The 16,497-nt window shown below is 49.8% G+C and overlaps 6 protein-coding genes across 6 annotated transcripts; 1 reads left to right on the top strand and 5 right to left on the bottom strand.

Annotated features, from left to right (window-relative positions):
- Positions 1-1,132: 1,132 nt before the first annotated feature.
- COL26b_008434 (uncharacterized protein) lies at positions 1,133-2,328 on the bottom strand (the record flags this gene model as incomplete). Its single annotated transcript, XM_053181192.1, has 2 exons — positions 1,133-1,810; positions 1,864-2,328. 2 exons carry the CDS (start codon positions 2,326-2,328, stop codon positions 1,133-1,135), a joined length of 1,143 nt encoding a protein of 380 aa, XP_053034812.1.
- A 1,708-nt stretch (positions 2,329-4,036) lies between these two features.
- Positions 4,037-5,005, bottom strand: COL26b_008433 (uncharacterized protein; the record flags this gene model as incomplete). The annotated part of the gene is made up of 1 exon (XM_053181191.1): positions 4,037-5,005. The coding sequence occupies one exon, from the start codon at positions 5,003-5,005 to the stop codon at positions 4,037-4,039; it is 969 nt and encodes a 322-aa protein (XP_053034811.1).
- Positions 5,006-7,934: 2,929 nt separating this feature from the next.
- COL26b_008432 (uncharacterized protein) lies at positions 7,935-8,396 on the bottom strand (the record flags this gene model as incomplete). Its single annotated transcript, XM_053181190.1, has 1 exon — positions 7,935-8,396. One exon carries the CDS (start codon positions 8,394-8,396, stop codon positions 7,935-7,937), a length of 462 nt encoding a protein of 153 aa, XP_053034810.1.
- Positions 8,397-9,651: 1,255 nt separating this feature from the next.
- Positions 9,652-10,125, top strand: COL26b_008431 (uncharacterized protein; the record flags this gene model as incomplete). The annotated part of the gene is made up of 3 exons (XM_053181189.1): positions 9,652-9,826; positions 9,877-9,949; positions 10,002-10,125. The coding sequence occupies 3 exons, from the start codon at positions 9,652-9,654 to the stop codon at positions 10,123-10,125; spliced, it is 372 nt and encodes a 123-aa protein (XP_053034809.1).
- Positions 10,126-10,750: 625 nt separating this feature from the next.
- On the bottom strand, positions 10,751-12,264 carry COL26b_008430 (uncharacterized protein; the record flags this gene model as incomplete). The annotated part of the gene is made up of 2 exons (XM_053181188.1): positions 10,751-10,807; positions 10,861-12,264. The coding sequence occupies 2 exons, from the start codon at positions 12,262-12,264 to the stop codon at positions 10,751-10,753; spliced, it is 1,461 nt and encodes a 486-aa protein (XP_053034808.1).
- A 1,840-nt stretch (positions 12,265-14,104) lies between these two features.
- COL26b_008429 (uncharacterized protein) lies at positions 14,105-14,957 on the bottom strand (the record flags this gene model as incomplete). Its single annotated transcript, XM_053181187.1, has 2 exons — positions 14,105-14,479; positions 14,862-14,957. The coding sequence occupies 2 exons, from the start codon at positions 14,955-14,957 to the stop codon at positions 14,105-14,107; spliced, it is 471 nt and encodes a 156-aa protein (XP_053034807.1).
- Positions 14,958-16,497: the final 1,540 nt, after the last annotated feature.

Raw genomic sequence — 16,497 nt, 5'->3', positions numbered from 1 at the left:
GTCCACATGACAGAGGAAATCCCGAATTCCACTGTTACTGCCCCCAAAGTGATCGTGGGTATTCTCGCAATTCCCTCCACGCGAGAGTGTGCTAACAGGACTCAGATCTACCCAGTAATAATCGGACTGGCAACAGGTAGTGTTTGAGCCCTTCGGCCACGATACTTCTCGCACTAATTGAATGCCAGTTTTTCCGTTTGCATGCACTTGCATGTTCGTCATCAAGGATATTGATGAGATTCTGAATGCACCTAGTGGACTCCCCCTGATCCAGCTGTACTATCAAGCAACAGGGAGTCGAGTCATAACCGTACTTCTCATGGTCGCCTTCGCAATATGCTTCTTTGCTTGCGTGGTCGCAATCATAACGGGGTCGTCCCGAGCACTGTGGTCTGCTGCACGCGACGAATGCTTTCCGCGATCCGATTTGTGGAAGCAGATAAGTCCAAGATTCGGAATGCCTCTCAACGCTGTCATAATACAGGCGGCATTTTCCATCGTAAGAGTCAATCATCTTGCGCCAGAGCGATACCAAAACTAAGGAGTTACTAGGTCTATGGATTGGTGTTCGTTGGGTCAGAGACGGCATTTGAGCTCATGGTGAGCGCTTCTATCATCTTTCTGGTCGGATCCTACGTCATCCCACAGGCCATTCTCCTATTCGTGGATCGTGACGAGCTTCTCCCTGAGCGACCATTCAGCTTGGGACGATTTGGCTACGCTGTCAACTTCATATCGACAATCTGGACCGTGTTGCTGGTAGTTGCCTGCTGTCTTCCCACCGAATATCCAATAACACCTTACAACATGAATTACAACAGGTCGGTGACTATTTCTGCACAGGAAGAAGCAAAGGCAGTCAATAATTCTTGGTGGAGCCTTATAGCTGATGATTTACAGCATTGTGGCATCGGTGTTGTTCTTCTTGACTTGGTTAGGGTGGGTTTTTTCGAGAAAGGGTGTCTTCCGTGGGCCAAGCATCGACAAAGCTACGCTCGCGTCAACGAGACGAAGGCATTTGCGCGCGTCTACAGTAGATGTGCACACCCCGTTGCTTGAGACACAATGACGCCGCAGGCATGTTGATGAAAGCGAACTGGGGAGATAGTGTGTTGCTCATTCCGTTCTTGATCTAGTCTCTTTCAAGATGGGCCACTGCCTCCTTTTCAACCGAGACTCGCCTACCGATTCGCTCCTCCTCACTATTTCCAGATGCTGCTTGTCGCATCTTGTGCATGGGTCGCTGGAAAATGGCATCCATTTCATCCAAACTCAAACCACTCGTTTCAGGAATGAAGAACAGCGTGTAGATGAAGGCAAGGATGCACCATCCGACAAAGAACAAAAACGCACCCCAAATGTCCATACTACTCAGGATGCTCGGCGTTGCTTTTGTGATGGCGAAGTAGAACAACCAGTGAAATCCTTGCGACAGCGCACCGCCAAACGATCTAATACGATTAGGCCAAAGCTCCGCACCGAACAGGTATGGTAAAGTGTAGAGTCCCACAGCCCATCCCAGAGCGTGGATGTAGATGATGCCAATGGCAGCGTCAGATGCCCCTTTCGGCACAGAGTCCGGGTCTTTGGTAAAGTACTTCAGATAGCCACTGAGGTAGGCGTGACAAGCAGCCTGAATTGTGATGCCGATCATGAGAGACTTTCGTCTGCCGAGGACATCGACGAAGACAAGGGAGGCGACAAGACAACAAATCATCTTCGCGACGGCGTATAAGCCTGAAGAGTAGACTTTGGCACCAGCACCCTGAACTCCAATGTAACCGAAGATCGTTGGAAGATAGTTGGTAACCTGAAGGTGCCAATCAGCAAACGGGGTCGGCCAGTCAAGATCAGGTTTCTTACCGAGTTGGCGCCGGAAAATTGGGCAAGGATATAGGCAACGATAGTCAACTGCACCCGGCGGAGATTCGACCGTACCATAAAAGTCTCTTTCATAATAGACAAATACCCCTGATCCCCTGACTGCTGGTTCTCATCATCCAAGTGGGTTTCGATCAAGGCATACTCCTCCTCCAAATATGGGTGATCAGCTGGTAAACCACGGAGCCTCACCAGAGCGTCAAGGGCATCCTTCTTCTTTCCCTGAATGGCGAGCCACCTCGGCGACTCAACTGAAAAGAATGACAAGCCGATAGCGATTGCGGGAACAAAGGTCTGAACGAACCAGGGAATCTGGTACTGAAGGCTGTGCTCCGATGAAATGTTGGTGCTGCAGCCAAACACTGTAAAAATGCCCAGTGCCTGGCCTCCCAGCATGCAGACATTAAACCATAAAGTCATCAGACCTCGAATGCTCTTTGGGGCCATTTCAGCGATGGACATTGGGCCCACGACCGTGCAAGCACCAACTCCCAGTCCGGCAATGATGCGTCCGACGTAAAGGACGCCATGATTTCCGTAAGAAAAGCAAGATATCAAAGACCCGGCAGCATAAATTGTCTGATAGAGGCGCATCGACCAAAGACGTCCAATCTTGTCGTTGAGGAAGAAGGACAGAAATGCTCCGACGCCTGCACCGATGTTGACGAACGAGACGAGGTTAGAAATCGTTGTCTTGCTATTCGAGCCTTCAAGGTGATAAGCGTGTTTGAATGATTCGAGCTCGGTGATTGAAGCAGCAGCTCCTTCGTCCCATCCTATCAAAGATATGGCTAGTTAGCAAAAGACTTCAAAGCTTGAAACTAGGTCGTGGTGAAATACAACCTTTCGGGCAGCCCCCTAGCGCAAATGCAGCAACTGTGACAAACAGATGCCAGTTAAAAATTCCGGGAGGCAATGATTTTACGCCATAAACATATTTCGCGAGGGACGACTTTTTGAGAGCGTCCATTGTAACGTAACGGCTGGCAACTGGATAGCAAATATCCTGAACGCTCGAAATGGCTACAGCAATTCAACCAACCCGGAGGAGGCTATTATAATACGGCATGCCATTTACTTGCCAAGCCCTCGTACCCCAATTTCCCCAGATTCACGGACTCAGACTACCCCGCATGCAATATCAGTCCCCAGGTTTGGCTTTCGGGGCAGCGCCGATGGCATGATGCCCCGCAGGCTGCGTCGGTTCTTACCGATGGTCGTGGTTTTGACAAAGCAGCTCGAGTCATTGAGTCTCAAGAGGCCTTTATGGTGAAGCATGACTTAGAATTGCTGTGGCCTCATGCTATCATGCTTGGAATATTTCACTCGGATGGACGGCAATACTTTCGGTACAGCTCCGACATGCTTACATATGTAGTCCGCCATGCTGGCCGGCTGCCGCCGATGACAGCACGATAAACGCAGGCAAGTTCATGACGAACGCAGATGAACCTGTCGACCCGTTGAACGAAACATCGTACGATAGTAGTTTGGGTATTCCCCGCCGTTCCAGGCGGAGGCTAGCAGCTAAGATTCGTACTGTAATTCGCAAGGAATGCAACTAGCGATGTCCAATTGGCACGACCATACAGCCGGCAATATGTCTGCTCATTAAGTTTCAACCAAGAATAGGGAAGTAAAGAACGAAATCGCTAATGTGTAAGATGACTGGATCAGGACCACACGTCGAACGCAATCTCCATGTACGTCATTTGGTTGATTCGATTAATCTGTCACTTTCCGGGAACACGGAACAACGGCACAAGGGTCTACTTATCACATATTAGTGTGAGAGTTGAGAGAGTAGACCCAATGTTCTTTCGGAATTATCCGATGCAATGCGAAACTTCCAGGAGTAAGGCTAGCAACACGAACTGAAAGCGTTGTCTAGTGCAAGCCTCACCTTCCTAAGATGAATGAAAGTTCAAGCATGAGCAAGGGTCTTCAAAGCGAAGAAATCATGATTCGGGTTCTACTTATGAAATGTAATCTATAAAAACATACGGAGCCCTGGATCTAGAGAGACATGGGCGTTCAGAGGTCTATGTTACTCTCTAAACAAGCCAACCCACGTAACCTTCGGTGGGCTCTCTGTTGACTAAAAGCCCATTCCGCGAATGCACAGGTCTAGTACTGGCAGTTAAACTGGAAATCTCTAAAGAGAGGCCGTGGCCGCCTTCTTCAAAGGCCTCATGATGGACTGCTGGGTCATATTTGCGACCATGTTCCCATCTTGATCCCAAAGTCTGGCTTCGGTGTAGGTCCTCCCATCGCGTCCTGTGATGGTTTTCAATTCTCTGAGATGCCACTTGTCCAAATCTATCTCGCCAGTGAAGAATCTGAGCGCGAAGTCAAGACTAGAGCACGCTGCAGCGTCGTCTAGGAACATGTGGTTGTGTGTGAGAGGGATGAAAGACAGCGCCCCGTCTAGGACGAAGCCTAGGCCGGCGAACCGGTCTTGAAGGCGCTCCATTGGATGGCGAGACCGAAGCCAATCGGCCGTGGTCTTGGAAGTCAGAGGAAGGTCATCTTGGGGTGTTTTGGCTTTCTTGGCCACGCCGTGGAGATTGTTGGGGGCAACGCCCTCAGGCGTCATGCGACTTTCGAGAAAGCGGGCGTTCAGACCGAAAGTAACGAGGTACAGCTTGCCCAGCTTCTCCGATACAACGCCCTCCTTGACCAGCTTTTCCGCTGCCTCAGTCGGGAGAAGACCCTTTTCTGGCGGAGAATATGACCTCGATGGCGGTGCTGAGTACAACAATAGCGAAGCCTGCTCTTTCACCTGAAAATCCGCCAGCATGATCATGCACAGTCGCGACTCTCCATTATCTTGGTCCTGGCTGATCTCAATGAGTCTTGTTGCGAAGGTTCTGGTGTCGCGAACTCTGCGAACAGTACTTTTCAGCTTCCGATCCGTCAAGGCTGGACCAAGATAGTTGCCGGTGACTGAATAGAGGAGGTACTTGGGTTCAACCGTGTGGCATGCTGATGAGATGCCGAACCCGATGGTGCACCCTCCGTAGGCAATGTTTTGCGCATTGCCCATGCGTCCAGGGTTAATGCGGCTGGCGAACCTGTCTGAACCGAGGTCGTCCGCGGCGACTTGCTCTTGCAAGGTGGCCATGGTGGAGTAGGTTCGTTGACACGTTGGGGACCTGAAGTGATGATTTCAATGATGACACCCTTCACCGAATTTAGAGTGCAGCTGATCGGACGAGCCCAAAAGCTGGTTAATGTATCGTTTCTTGATGATCAGTAATCGTTCTTGTTTGGCGGGGAGCTTCAGTGTGATTTCGGTGAGTTGGCCAGAAGGGGGTAAGACAAACAGCAAACAGCCGAGGTTGGGCGCTTGAACGCTAGAGCACCGATGGTATGCGCACAAATGTGGGGCAACCCAAGCGCTATGGATCATCAATTGTTTGCTTCGCAACACTAACTGACCAGCGGAGCGAAGCTTGAGGAGACAATTTCTTGAGATTGCTATATCTTGGCGAGTTAAAGCTCCATAGACGTACGATCCGAAGACAGAATTTTGACGCGAGCGACTCACTCGTGTTTTCAACGAAGACTGGACGAGCACCCAAGAGCAGATACTTCGGCACGATGGGGTCTAAAAATAGACGTACTATTAATCCTAAAGCGGCGGTATGTCACTCTTCCCACCATGTAAACAATCACCGGCATGTCTCCAGCGTAACAACACAACATCTACATTGAGAGATTTCTGGGTGATCCTATGAAGTCCTGGTGGAAATGAGAGAGCGTACATTTACTTCCGGAAGATTCATCTCACAGAACTGGGAACAGCGATACATCACCGAAAATTACACATGAATATCTATTGGACTGAAGTGCTCGGTCTTATGTTCTAGTCTGACGGGGGACCCTAGATAGATTGACAAGAGATGAACTTTTTGCGACAGAGAACTGAGAAGTTTCATTCTGCGTTGGAGTAAAATAATGACGAGAACGCGGATACTCAGTCAGCCTTGCGTTTGGGTCGCTAAGAACTTATTCTGCGCCTCGAAAACAGTCTGAGGCGTGCGTCCAACCAAATCCTCATATATTTCAGGGTCTGTCGCACCTTCAAGACCAAACAAAAGGCACTGACTTTGTTCATCCAGATCAAGAGCTTTGCGCAAAGCCTTGTCAGAACTGCAGTTCAAAAGAAGCCCCATGCTCGCAGCTGACGATTCCCCACAAACCACAGGGACATCTCCTTCGCATCCCTCCGCTAGATATATCATCCCATCAACCGCGGTTGAGTCAGAGACTGAGACAAAGTCGCTAGTAAGCCACTGAAGAACTTTCCACGCTGCCGGAGACGGGCCTCGGCAAGCCAAGCCAGCCATGAGAGTGCGCAGGCTGCCACAGGGCTGGCGCATTTCTCCCGCCTTGGCACTTTGCAACAAACAGTCTGCCTGGTTTGGCTCGATAACAACGAAACGTGGAATCTGAACAGAGTGATCCAGGTTTTGAAGCTCCTGAAAGTGCTTGTAAAGACCCATAAAGATCGCTGCCGCGATGCTACCCACGCCACCGCAAACAAAGACATGGGTAATGTCTCCTGCACGGGGCAACGTTTGAAGCGTCTCCTCAACCACGACCATGTAGGCGTTCATGACAGTCTTCGGAATGATCTCATCGAAGTCAGACCACGAGGTACTGCTGACGAAATGCCAACCGTTCATGTGGGCATCCTCCCTTGCCCGACGAACCGACTCCTCGTACTCTCCATCAACTCGAATGACCAACGCTCCAAGATCTGTCATCGCATGGGCACGACCTTGGCTCACATGGCTGTGGATGTAGTTCACACATCGACAGCCGAATATCTTGGCACCGTAAGCGAGTCCTCGGCCCTGATTGCCATCCGTCGCGACACATACAGTCACGTTCCGAGTGAACGCGCCATATTTGCCGCTGCGCAACTCTGTGGACGACGGCCTAACTCCAGTCTGGCGGAGAACTTCATCTGCAAGGATGGAGAAAACAGCGTATGGTGCACCCAAGGCTTTGAAAGAGCCTAGAGATTCACCGAATCGCTTACTCTCATCTTTGACAAAGATATTGCCAAGTCCCAAAGTGTTGGCAGCATTAGGTAAAGCTCGTAACGGTTGACATGTGTATTCTGGCCAAGATTGTATCTCGTTAACTGCAGCCTTCCAGCAACCAAGATTTTGAACACAAACGGCAGCGGCTGATGCTGTTGACTTGATAAGGCGCCGATCGCTGAGATGGTGGGAGTGACTGATCGTCATAATGAGCAATAGAGTTGATGATAATGATCCGAAAGACTGAATTGGCAAGGGAATATCGTGTATGGTTTTCGGTTACAGGAGCTATGGAAAATAATTATTGGTACTTATAAGTTATAACCTCATGAATCGGCGTCCGAGTCCCTCGCCGGTTATACAGGTTTTTGGGGGCCTTTCTATGACAAACAACCTCTGGAAAGTCCGAGAGTATCGGATACTCAAGACAATTGGACGGAGATTTGTTGAAGTGCCGAGCCAGTCGAAGCATATAGAGACGGCAAAATATCGCCAGGCCGAGTGTTCCCCGCAAGTTGTACACAGGAGAACTTACCATAGCTAAGCAGCATGACCGCCTGAATAAATCGTAATCAATTCTTGCACGTTTTGTACCAAGATCAGCAAAGTTCAGTTGAATTTCGCAGTATTGATAGAGGTTTTTCGGCTCTTGGTGTCGGCGCCGACATCAGAGACCTAGCTCGTGACTCGAACGTTCCAACGGCGAACTTGCCTCTTTGCCGAGACGACTTCTTGCCGGCAAATTCACATCTTGCCGCATCTTTAGAAACACTTGTGCGGTCTTTAAGTTGTAGAAAACCAAGTAAGTACATTAAGTTATATTGTAAGAGAAGCAGAATGTGATATTGAATGGTGGCATTCGGGAAGGAGTATCCATGCTCTTGTCGTAAGGTACTGGTGAGATACTCCCTCAAAGCTTAGGTGACGTCCCAAGACATGAATCTGTATAAACAGACACACGAGTCGCGTGTGTCTCGCGCCAGACCCAGCATTCCCCCTTTAAAACGCTCTGCATTCAACCAGCCCCTTCTCATAGCTTCCGTAGACGGTTCCGTCGCAAGCAAGAAAGCCCATAGCAGCAAGTGCAGACGCGGCACCTCCGCTGAGAGCGCCAACGCCAAGAGCGGCAACTCCACAGCCCATGACCTCAAAAATTGCGGTCTGCACAAGTGCGTCCATGCACTTGTTACACTCGGTGGCAGGCTGCTTGGAGCACTGGCGCTCCTGAGCCTCACGGAGTCGGCGTCCACGAATTTTGCCGACAGAAGATGAGCGAGCCGAGTTGAGAATGCTCTCGGCTTCAATCAAGTTCTGAGTTTCCATTGCTCCGGCGACTTGTCGATCTTCAATTTCTTGAACTCTGCGTTCATGGAAGCTGTTGCCGTTAACAGCAGGATCAATAGCTGCTGTGGTAGACAGGAGGCTGCTGAGAAGCACGGCGGTGATGGTGGTGAACTTCATGTTGATGAGATTATTGTTTGGTTAAGTTAAGACTCTCACTGGTGACTTTGTAGGTATCTGAGAGCTTGAGAAAGATACAGGAAGGCCAGAAGAGCTGATGAAATTCTTTGGGATGATGAGCTGGATGAAAATCGGCACAGTTGATGGAAAATATCCGTGATATTTATGGAATTCAAGCTGCAAATGTCTTGAGAATCTCCAACACCTGATCTGTCGGCCTAACATTGATCCTAGCCTGACCTGTTCGTCTGGCCCCCGTCTTCGATGATTGCTTCGAAATTGTTTTCTCTATTACAGTTTCTTCGCAAAACCAGTTCAAGCAAGAATCTGCGTATGTTGCGAAACCGAGCTGCGTCACGATCAAAGAACGCATTCATCATTTACGATTAGCTTGAGGTACGCCTCGTGCTGTGAACTTGGCAAACCCCTTGGCACTTGGCCTTCTCTACCTTGAGGTCGTTCGAATACAATATCCCGGGTTCCAAAGCCCGAGGCGGTATCAAAGAGGACGGGTCCGAGAACGAAGAGCCAATTTACGGGCCGTGGGGCACAGATCGACAGCCATCCCGAGAAAGCCGGAGATGTCAAACCCGCCCGGAGCATTGCCCAACCGGGATTAATTTATGGCGATCAACGTTAATGTGGTTTAGTGTATGACAGCGAGTCACGATGCCTCCGTCCCCTGCGAAGTTTACTCTTGGCCTAAATACTAATCGAGCTGACATGTAGCGACGAACACCCTTATGTCAGCTCAATCAGTATCATCAGATGGGTCTAGATTGTCTGAAGACTTGCCATATTGAGAGGCTGATGTATAGCCGCCAAGCCATCAATGCCCAGCCTCAACTATTTACCATGTCTTTCGTCGTGACTCGTGATCTTCAGCTTCGTTTAGGATTTTGTAATCTTGGTGATCAATAGTCAGGCAAAAAAAGACAATGAGGTCAGACCTATGAGGCCTCGTATTGCGGACGATCAAGGTGGACTGCGCCTTCGCGAAAGCGAGTGAGATGGCGATTGAAGAAGTCCTTTGAAGCATCCATGACTATGCGAATGTGCATTTGGCGCTCAAACCTATAAAATACGGGCTTCCACGACCATGGAAAGTCTTCTTTTTATTCTCATCAGCATCACGCTTCAGTGTCTTCCACTATCATAGCAATCTTTAGCTCACTCAGCTCCCCCAACCATTGCATCAAAAGTTTCAAGATCCTCGCCTCTTCTGCCACTTAAATTTCCAAAAGAAACCGCCAAAATGTTCTCCAAGACCATCATCGCTGTTCTTCTTGCCTCCTCCGCTGTGTTCGCAGCTCCCGTCGAGACTTCGACAAAGGAGGTCGAGGAGAGACAGATCAACCAGAGTGTTACTCTTTGTAGCGACAAGGGCATGGCTGACTGCGACACGGTCAACTTCAACTTTGGCTTCTGCGGTTTGTTTTACATCTATCCTTCAAGAGAGCTCCCAACTAACATCCTACAGTCTCTCCTATCGGAAGACTGAACGATAAGGTCAGCTCGCTGGATGCCCATGGTTACAACTGCATCTTCTACAAGTAAGTAATTAGCAACAGGCAGCTGTAGATAATCATAACTAACACATGAAAGTGACACCGGATGCCGCACCGGTGGCGGCCAGATTGCCACCACTGGCAAGGTTGACGACATTCGTAGCCACCCTTCTTTCAGCACCATGAATGACGATGTTTCCTCTTTCTTGTGCAACATTTAAGACATTCCTTACTGTATCGTCCACACTTTTCAATAATGCCCCAGCATTACGAATCGTTGGAGGTGAGCTGCTACGGACGGTCATAGAGATGGAGGTTTGCTCCAGTGCAGAGGAGCTAGGGAGCTGTGAGACAACTCGTCATGTAATTACATTAGAAATTTGCTTGTGTTATTTCTGTATTGATTTTTTACCTATCTATTACAAATGTTCTTTAGTGTGGCTAGAGCACTAATCCTGTAGTCGTTCATCCTCCATCTCACCATCGCCATTTGCATTATGCTCACAACTGACGTACAGAAAGACATTATAAATGTGTTGTTCTATTCAGCGATCAAAAATCGTAGTGAACTTGAAATACGGCACCAACTGGCGTATCCCACATTTCCATTCTAAAGCCATCAAAGCATGTCTTTGAGGCAATCTTTAATTCAGGGAATATCACTGTCAGTTGAACAGTAAATGACTAAGCATCGTGAAAATTCGTCCAAGTGCATGTTCACAGTAAATCAAGGCCAGGCTTGTGGAGAGTTCGTAATCATCATGGCTTTAGCCAAGGGTATCTTAGGTCTTTGACGTCCCGTGAGACTTCTAATAATTATTTACAACTACAATTCTTAGTTACAGCCTAAGAAGATCTGCAAGCAAAAGGCTTGTGAGCAGAGCCAGTCGTCGTCTCATCAATCTAGACGTCGTTAGCATGCCTTTTGAGGAACTTAAAATATCGCGTTGACTTACAATATCCACGATGGTCGAGTAGGTACCAGCGACCAGGGTGACAGCACCGATAATGAAAGCGAGGATGCTTCCAGCGCTGATGAGAATATTCTCACGGGAGTACCACTTGCCCTTGCAGAGCAGTGCGAACCACATGATAGCCGGGATGTAGAATGAGAACCCGGAGACGAAGAGAGCAGAAGCCAGAGAGAGCAGGTCGGAAAAGATGGGAATAGCCTCGGCAATCACCCAAGCGATGATAGTGAAGATGACCACAAGGATAATCCAGCTAGCCCAGCCCATGGGGGTGTTGATGTAGCGCAAGTGAGAGTTCTTGTACATACGGCCGTGAAGATATCGGAGGGCAACAGTCGAGTTAATCGACCCGGAGATGAAGATGACCGGGATAGCGACACCAAAAGCAATTTTGGAAATAAGGGGTCCAGCAGAGAGTAGCGCTGGAGATTGCACGGAAGGTCCGATAAAAGCGTAGCATAGAGCGCCAGTCAAGGTATAGATACCGATCTGAATGAATCCAGACGCCCAGATGGACTTCATATAGTCGGTCGGCGTATGCATCTCGTCCATAAAGGAAAATTGGCCGATCGCGAAACTGAAAGCAAAGATGATGTTGCTCACTGCGACGAAGGCCTCTGAGAAGGAAATCCCCTCCTTAGGCCAGGCGGACCACTCGACACCGGAAAGGCCGCCTGCGGAGTTGCTGGCCTGAATACCAGTAGCGATAACGGTAATACCAATAGCCGCCAGGATGGACACGAAGTCAATATATCCCAGAATAGCGACCTCAGTGAACGACGGGGGAATGGCGAGAATGAGAAGGATGATAGCTGAAACTGCGGAGAAGACGATGGAGCAGACATGGCCACCATTGATGTCAACCAGCGCGATGCTTCCAGTCAAAGCGTGAGAACCAACAACCATGACAAGCTCAAGAACAAGAGCAGCACCAAAAAGCTCGTATCCAATACGTCCGAAGCGGCCGAAAAGAAGTCTTCCAGCATCCGCGTAGTTGGCGATGTACGGGTGAGCCAGCTTGACCTGGCCGACGAGATAACTAGTGAAAATCGAGATCATGCCAAGGGTGATGGTGAGAAAAACACCCGGAAACATTCCGAGAGTATGATAGGCCGAAGGCAGACTAAGGGCACCGAGGGCAACGGCCTCAACGATGGTGACGATGGCGAGGCGCTTCCAGCCCAGACGATGGAAGTGAGCGCTACCCTCGGCGGCAATCTTCTTGAGGCGGTCGTTGTTCAGTTCATCGCTGGTTTCGCCGAGCATGGTCTGGTCGTTCATCTCGGGCCAAGGGTTGCGCGGCTGAACTTGCTCGGCATCAACCTTGTCGTTCTTGGTGTCCTTGCTGTTGGGACCGGTAGCGGTCGCGGTGGTAATAGCGTCCGTCATTATGGGAGGAGTTGAGCCGTTGCAGTCACTGCCGACACTTTGGAAAGTTTGGCGAAGGCTGGACTCAAGAGGGAAGTCAAGAGAGGAGGAAAGAAGAGAGGGTAAGACCACTGGAGGAGCGAGAACCCGGGCGGTCAACTCGGCGCGAACGGTCTGACGTTTGCTGTCCTTTAAACGATGATCAAGAGGCGCGAGTCAAGATTTTGGGATCCACATGGGCGATGACCGACCGGCGGTATCCTTGGCCGGAGAGGTTGTCGTCAGTCGCATGGCCGGTAACAGTCGGGTCTTCCTCCACAGAACGATCTCGCCCCATGGGCGCCCAGAGATAAGAGATAACCCCTACAACACGGGGAATGTATCTTGGAGTAAAAAGATCTAATTGTTTTGTGTCATTATACAAGAAATACCCCGTAAAGACTGAATTGCGAATGCGCTGAATGGTCGTTCTTCGGCCTGAATCTCGCGGTTACCTGGGGGCGTGTTGCGGAGGGCGCCATCACCATGTTTTGATGTCGTAAAAGAAGCTTTCCATGGCATGTTTGAGCCGCGCTAGAAGGCCCGCTCGGCGGTTCCTCTTGGCACTTTACTGTATTCAGAAACACAAGCGAGGAGCTTTTAGGTAAAGAATGGAGCCGCTGCGGCTCCATTTGAGATTCAGATGGATGCAAGAATTTTCCACTCTGCAAAGCCGAGCAAAAACCGCCGCTAGCCACTGTCAACGAAAGGCGTCGCCCATCAAAACTTTTACGTCCAGGCGGACCAAGCGGAGACCCATTACGTGCACGAAATGTGGTCATTGGAGGGACAAGCCGGCAGGCAGGTCTTGGTCCCAGGCTGTGCCTGATTTGCTGTGGGCTTTCATTGAATTACTAGTTGAATCGATGACCAACTGATGAACATGCTCAATCTCTCCCCAGAAGCCAGAGATTAGATGAAAGATATCCGTGGTTCAAAGGCGCGCTTACAGTTCCCGTGGCAATTTGCGTCTTTAGACCCTTAAATGCACCTCGCCAGGGGTCAATGCGAACTGTGCAGGGTTTTGCTAGCTAAAATCATAGCGTGGAATTTTCTCCGATCTGAATCCTGCAACTCGGGCGAAGAGGGGCGACCTCGGTGTGGATCTCCCGGCATTTGACGGAACACCGGTTCGTGCTTCGGCTTTCGCGAGGTTCCAGATCTTCAATGATTGTGGCGGAAACACCTGACCTATCTGACTTTGCAAATACGTGTACAAATCATGGGCCTCTACAACCATCTGCGCCCCCAAACCCATGTTCAAATACACAATCGATTGAAAGGACAATAAGAGCATGATAACCAAGGCATGGATGAGAAGATCGCACCTAACATCGCACAGACAGGATCTCTCAGTGCCGGCTCTTTCAATCCCCACCTAGATGTATCCTGCCTTTGCATGTGAGAATGGGCAAGTCGCAACTCCTCTGCCTTTGATAGTCTCGATGTCTGAAGTCATTTCCTCGATCCCCTTTCCCTTCTGCGGTTCTGGTCCGATCGTCATCAGATCATATCCTTGAGGATAGTATCGGTCTCCCTGCGAGCCAGGTGCTTTGGCGCCCAGTGATCGCAACAGCAATGCGGCAGGTCCCCACGTGGACCAAAAGGTAGGTTTCATGTACCACGGCTGCAGAACCTTTCGTTGAAAATTGTAGAGCTTGCTCTGAGGGTTGGCAGCGTCGTCAACCAGCCTGACGGCGGAGGATGATGGACGAGGGAGAGAAAGGTGTCTAAGGTAGAGCTTTCGTACATTGCGGTAAGCGAGAAGCGCTGTTGAGAGAATGGTGCCAGGAGACTCGAGACTGTCGTGAAGGAAATCGCATTAGTTATTTTCAAACCAGAAGCCGTTGAATCCTTCAACATACTTGAGACTTTGCACCATGATATCGTTCATGTCAGCAGCCAATGTCTTTCGCAAAGTGATTCGTACGAAGTCGGGCAGAGCAGACACGGCTGCATCGACGTAGACGCTCACGTAGTGGTTAGAGGCTTCCGAGGGCCGGGCTACTTCATTTTCGTACTGAACGACCCATTCGGTCAATTCGTTGGCAAAATGCAAGCCGTCCCTCCAACCTTCGATATGCGAGGGCAGCACATCGTATGGAATTCTCATGTCGTCACCCAAAATTTTGTGAAAGACTCCAGCGGCACACTTCTCGGCGTCCGTCAACTTGCGCCATTCGTCCTTGTCGACGACCTCAAAGATGGAAATAAGACTGTCGCCAAGTGTATGAAGTAAGTCGTTGTCTGTGATTTTGTCTGCTCGGCGGTAACGATCGTGTCTAGGGTATTGATTGCTATTATTAGCAACACCGTGAAAGCTCCCGGACAAGCTTCTTACAGATAATTCATTCTTGCAACTGCGGTAGCGTATCGATCTGAATCCCTAGACTTTGACTGTGCCTCCCTAAGAAGGATTTCTGTGTCGACGGCTCGTCTCCCAGCGTTACGCCTGCTGTTCTGGCCTGTCGCTAAGAAGAGCTTAGACATAGTTGGGATAGCACCAGCCTGAAGATGTCGTTCCGAAGCGTCAGTGCTCATGCTGGCCCTTGGGGAAGTTCTGCCGACAAATCACTTACCTTCAGGAGGGAGATCTGGCGAGCCTTTGCCATGGACCGGGGGAACTCGAGCTCCTGCAACTGATTCATAATGCTTTGAGCCTCCTCGATAGTCATGCTTGACAAAGGCCTTCCCCCAGAAGTGAACGGTGCCTCTATGGCATTTTTTTGTTGATATCTCAGGGTCCGAACTAACAAAAGATATCCAATTACGGCGACGGCGGCCGGCAAGGAGATGTTGCTCCAGGCAACTTGCGAGGCGTTGCTGAAAGACGTTGAGAAAAACATGTTGAAGTACTGCTTTGCTCCTGTGGAATGCACGCCGTGGAAAACATTTCGGTCCTTTTCAATGCACTAAATACTCTGTTATCTAGGAGCGAAAACATCATATGCAAACTTCGCTTCGCAGAAATTACAACACCCCGTGTAGTTGCGATGTTGAGAAAAGACGTAAAAGGTAATTGAGCCGAGGTCTGAGTGTATTTACCAAGCATTGTACACCATGCCCTTCGGCTCTTTGTGGGTCTGCAGATGATTTCCATGCTCTGCTGAACTTATTTGTTGAGACCTCGGAGTGATTTCAGGCCAACGGAGGCGAAAGGCGGGATGCCACGGCCCCACACACCGGACTACTCCAGCCCCGCAACTCGGATTCATCCCGCTCCCGGACGCCATTCTGATGCCATTTGCGGCGTTTCGGACGCGTCGGAACGGGAGTTGAAGGGGCGTGATATCCGCTTACGAGTCTTTGCGACCTCTACCAGAAGGGCATTAGACTCTGGGCCGAGGTCAGGTTGAGATGGACGGCATTCGCAGACGTCTATTTGAATTGATCAGAATATCGGTCCTCGGTATTATTGCTGTGAACGGCGAAGCTCTCCTAGATTTAGATTACTGATTCGATTTCAATGCTTCATGGTAGAGGCGCAGATGCGGCCTCAAGTTCTGCAAAGGTGAGCAGCCGAGGTTTCCCAAGTATGAACGACATATGAGTCCTGATGTTGCAGACTGCCCAATGTGTTCAATCATCTTCTTCTTGCCTGGCGACAAAGAAGTCTTCCATGTGCAAGCTTTCAGCCAGGTCCATGAGTTCCGTCGGGGATAGAGCGAAGCCGCTTTCCTTGTCGAAGAGATCCCATTGTAGTGATTCAACAGGATCGATATTGTGAGGACCCTCCACATTTGCTTGTTCGGAGGAAATCTCTTGTGAGGACAAGTGTTCTTCTGGATATTCATTGTTCCCTTGAGATGGTGTACCGAGAAAAGATGACACAAGTTGTTCAAGTCGTTCAAAGTCGCATTTACGCAGCTTTGCCGCAGGACTCCCTCTCTGATTCATGATGTCGAATATGTAATGTGCTTCTGCCAGGTATGATTGATCAGGGACCAGGCCAGATGACAAAACTTCGAGTACCTTGAGAAGAAATGCGGATGACCAGGCGGCCTCGAGTTGGAATGGTATAAAGCAGTCTGCAATGTCAGTACATTGACTATACCCGTGGACGTTGAGAGTTTGTTTGTTTGTTTAATATTTAACGCCATGGCGGCAAGGGCGCGGCCGCCCTTGCGGCAGACCTCCCGAAGGGTATGTGGCGTGGAGGGCCGCAGGCTCTAGCTATATACTCTGTAGTACACGCCTCTTCCTAGCGTCCTCCAG

Source organism: Colletotrichum chrysophilum, assembly GCF_026319265.1.
Source record: "Colletotrichum chrysophilum strain AFK26 chromosome Unknown scaffold_74, whole genome shotgun sequence".
In the NCBI taxonomy this organism is placed as follows: Eukaryota; Fungi; Ascomycota; class Sordariomycetes; order Glomerellales; family Glomerellaceae; genus Colletotrichum; species Colletotrichum chrysophilum.
Note: the sequence above shows the minus strand (reverse complement) of the source record. Positions and strands in the feature narration are given on the sequence as shown.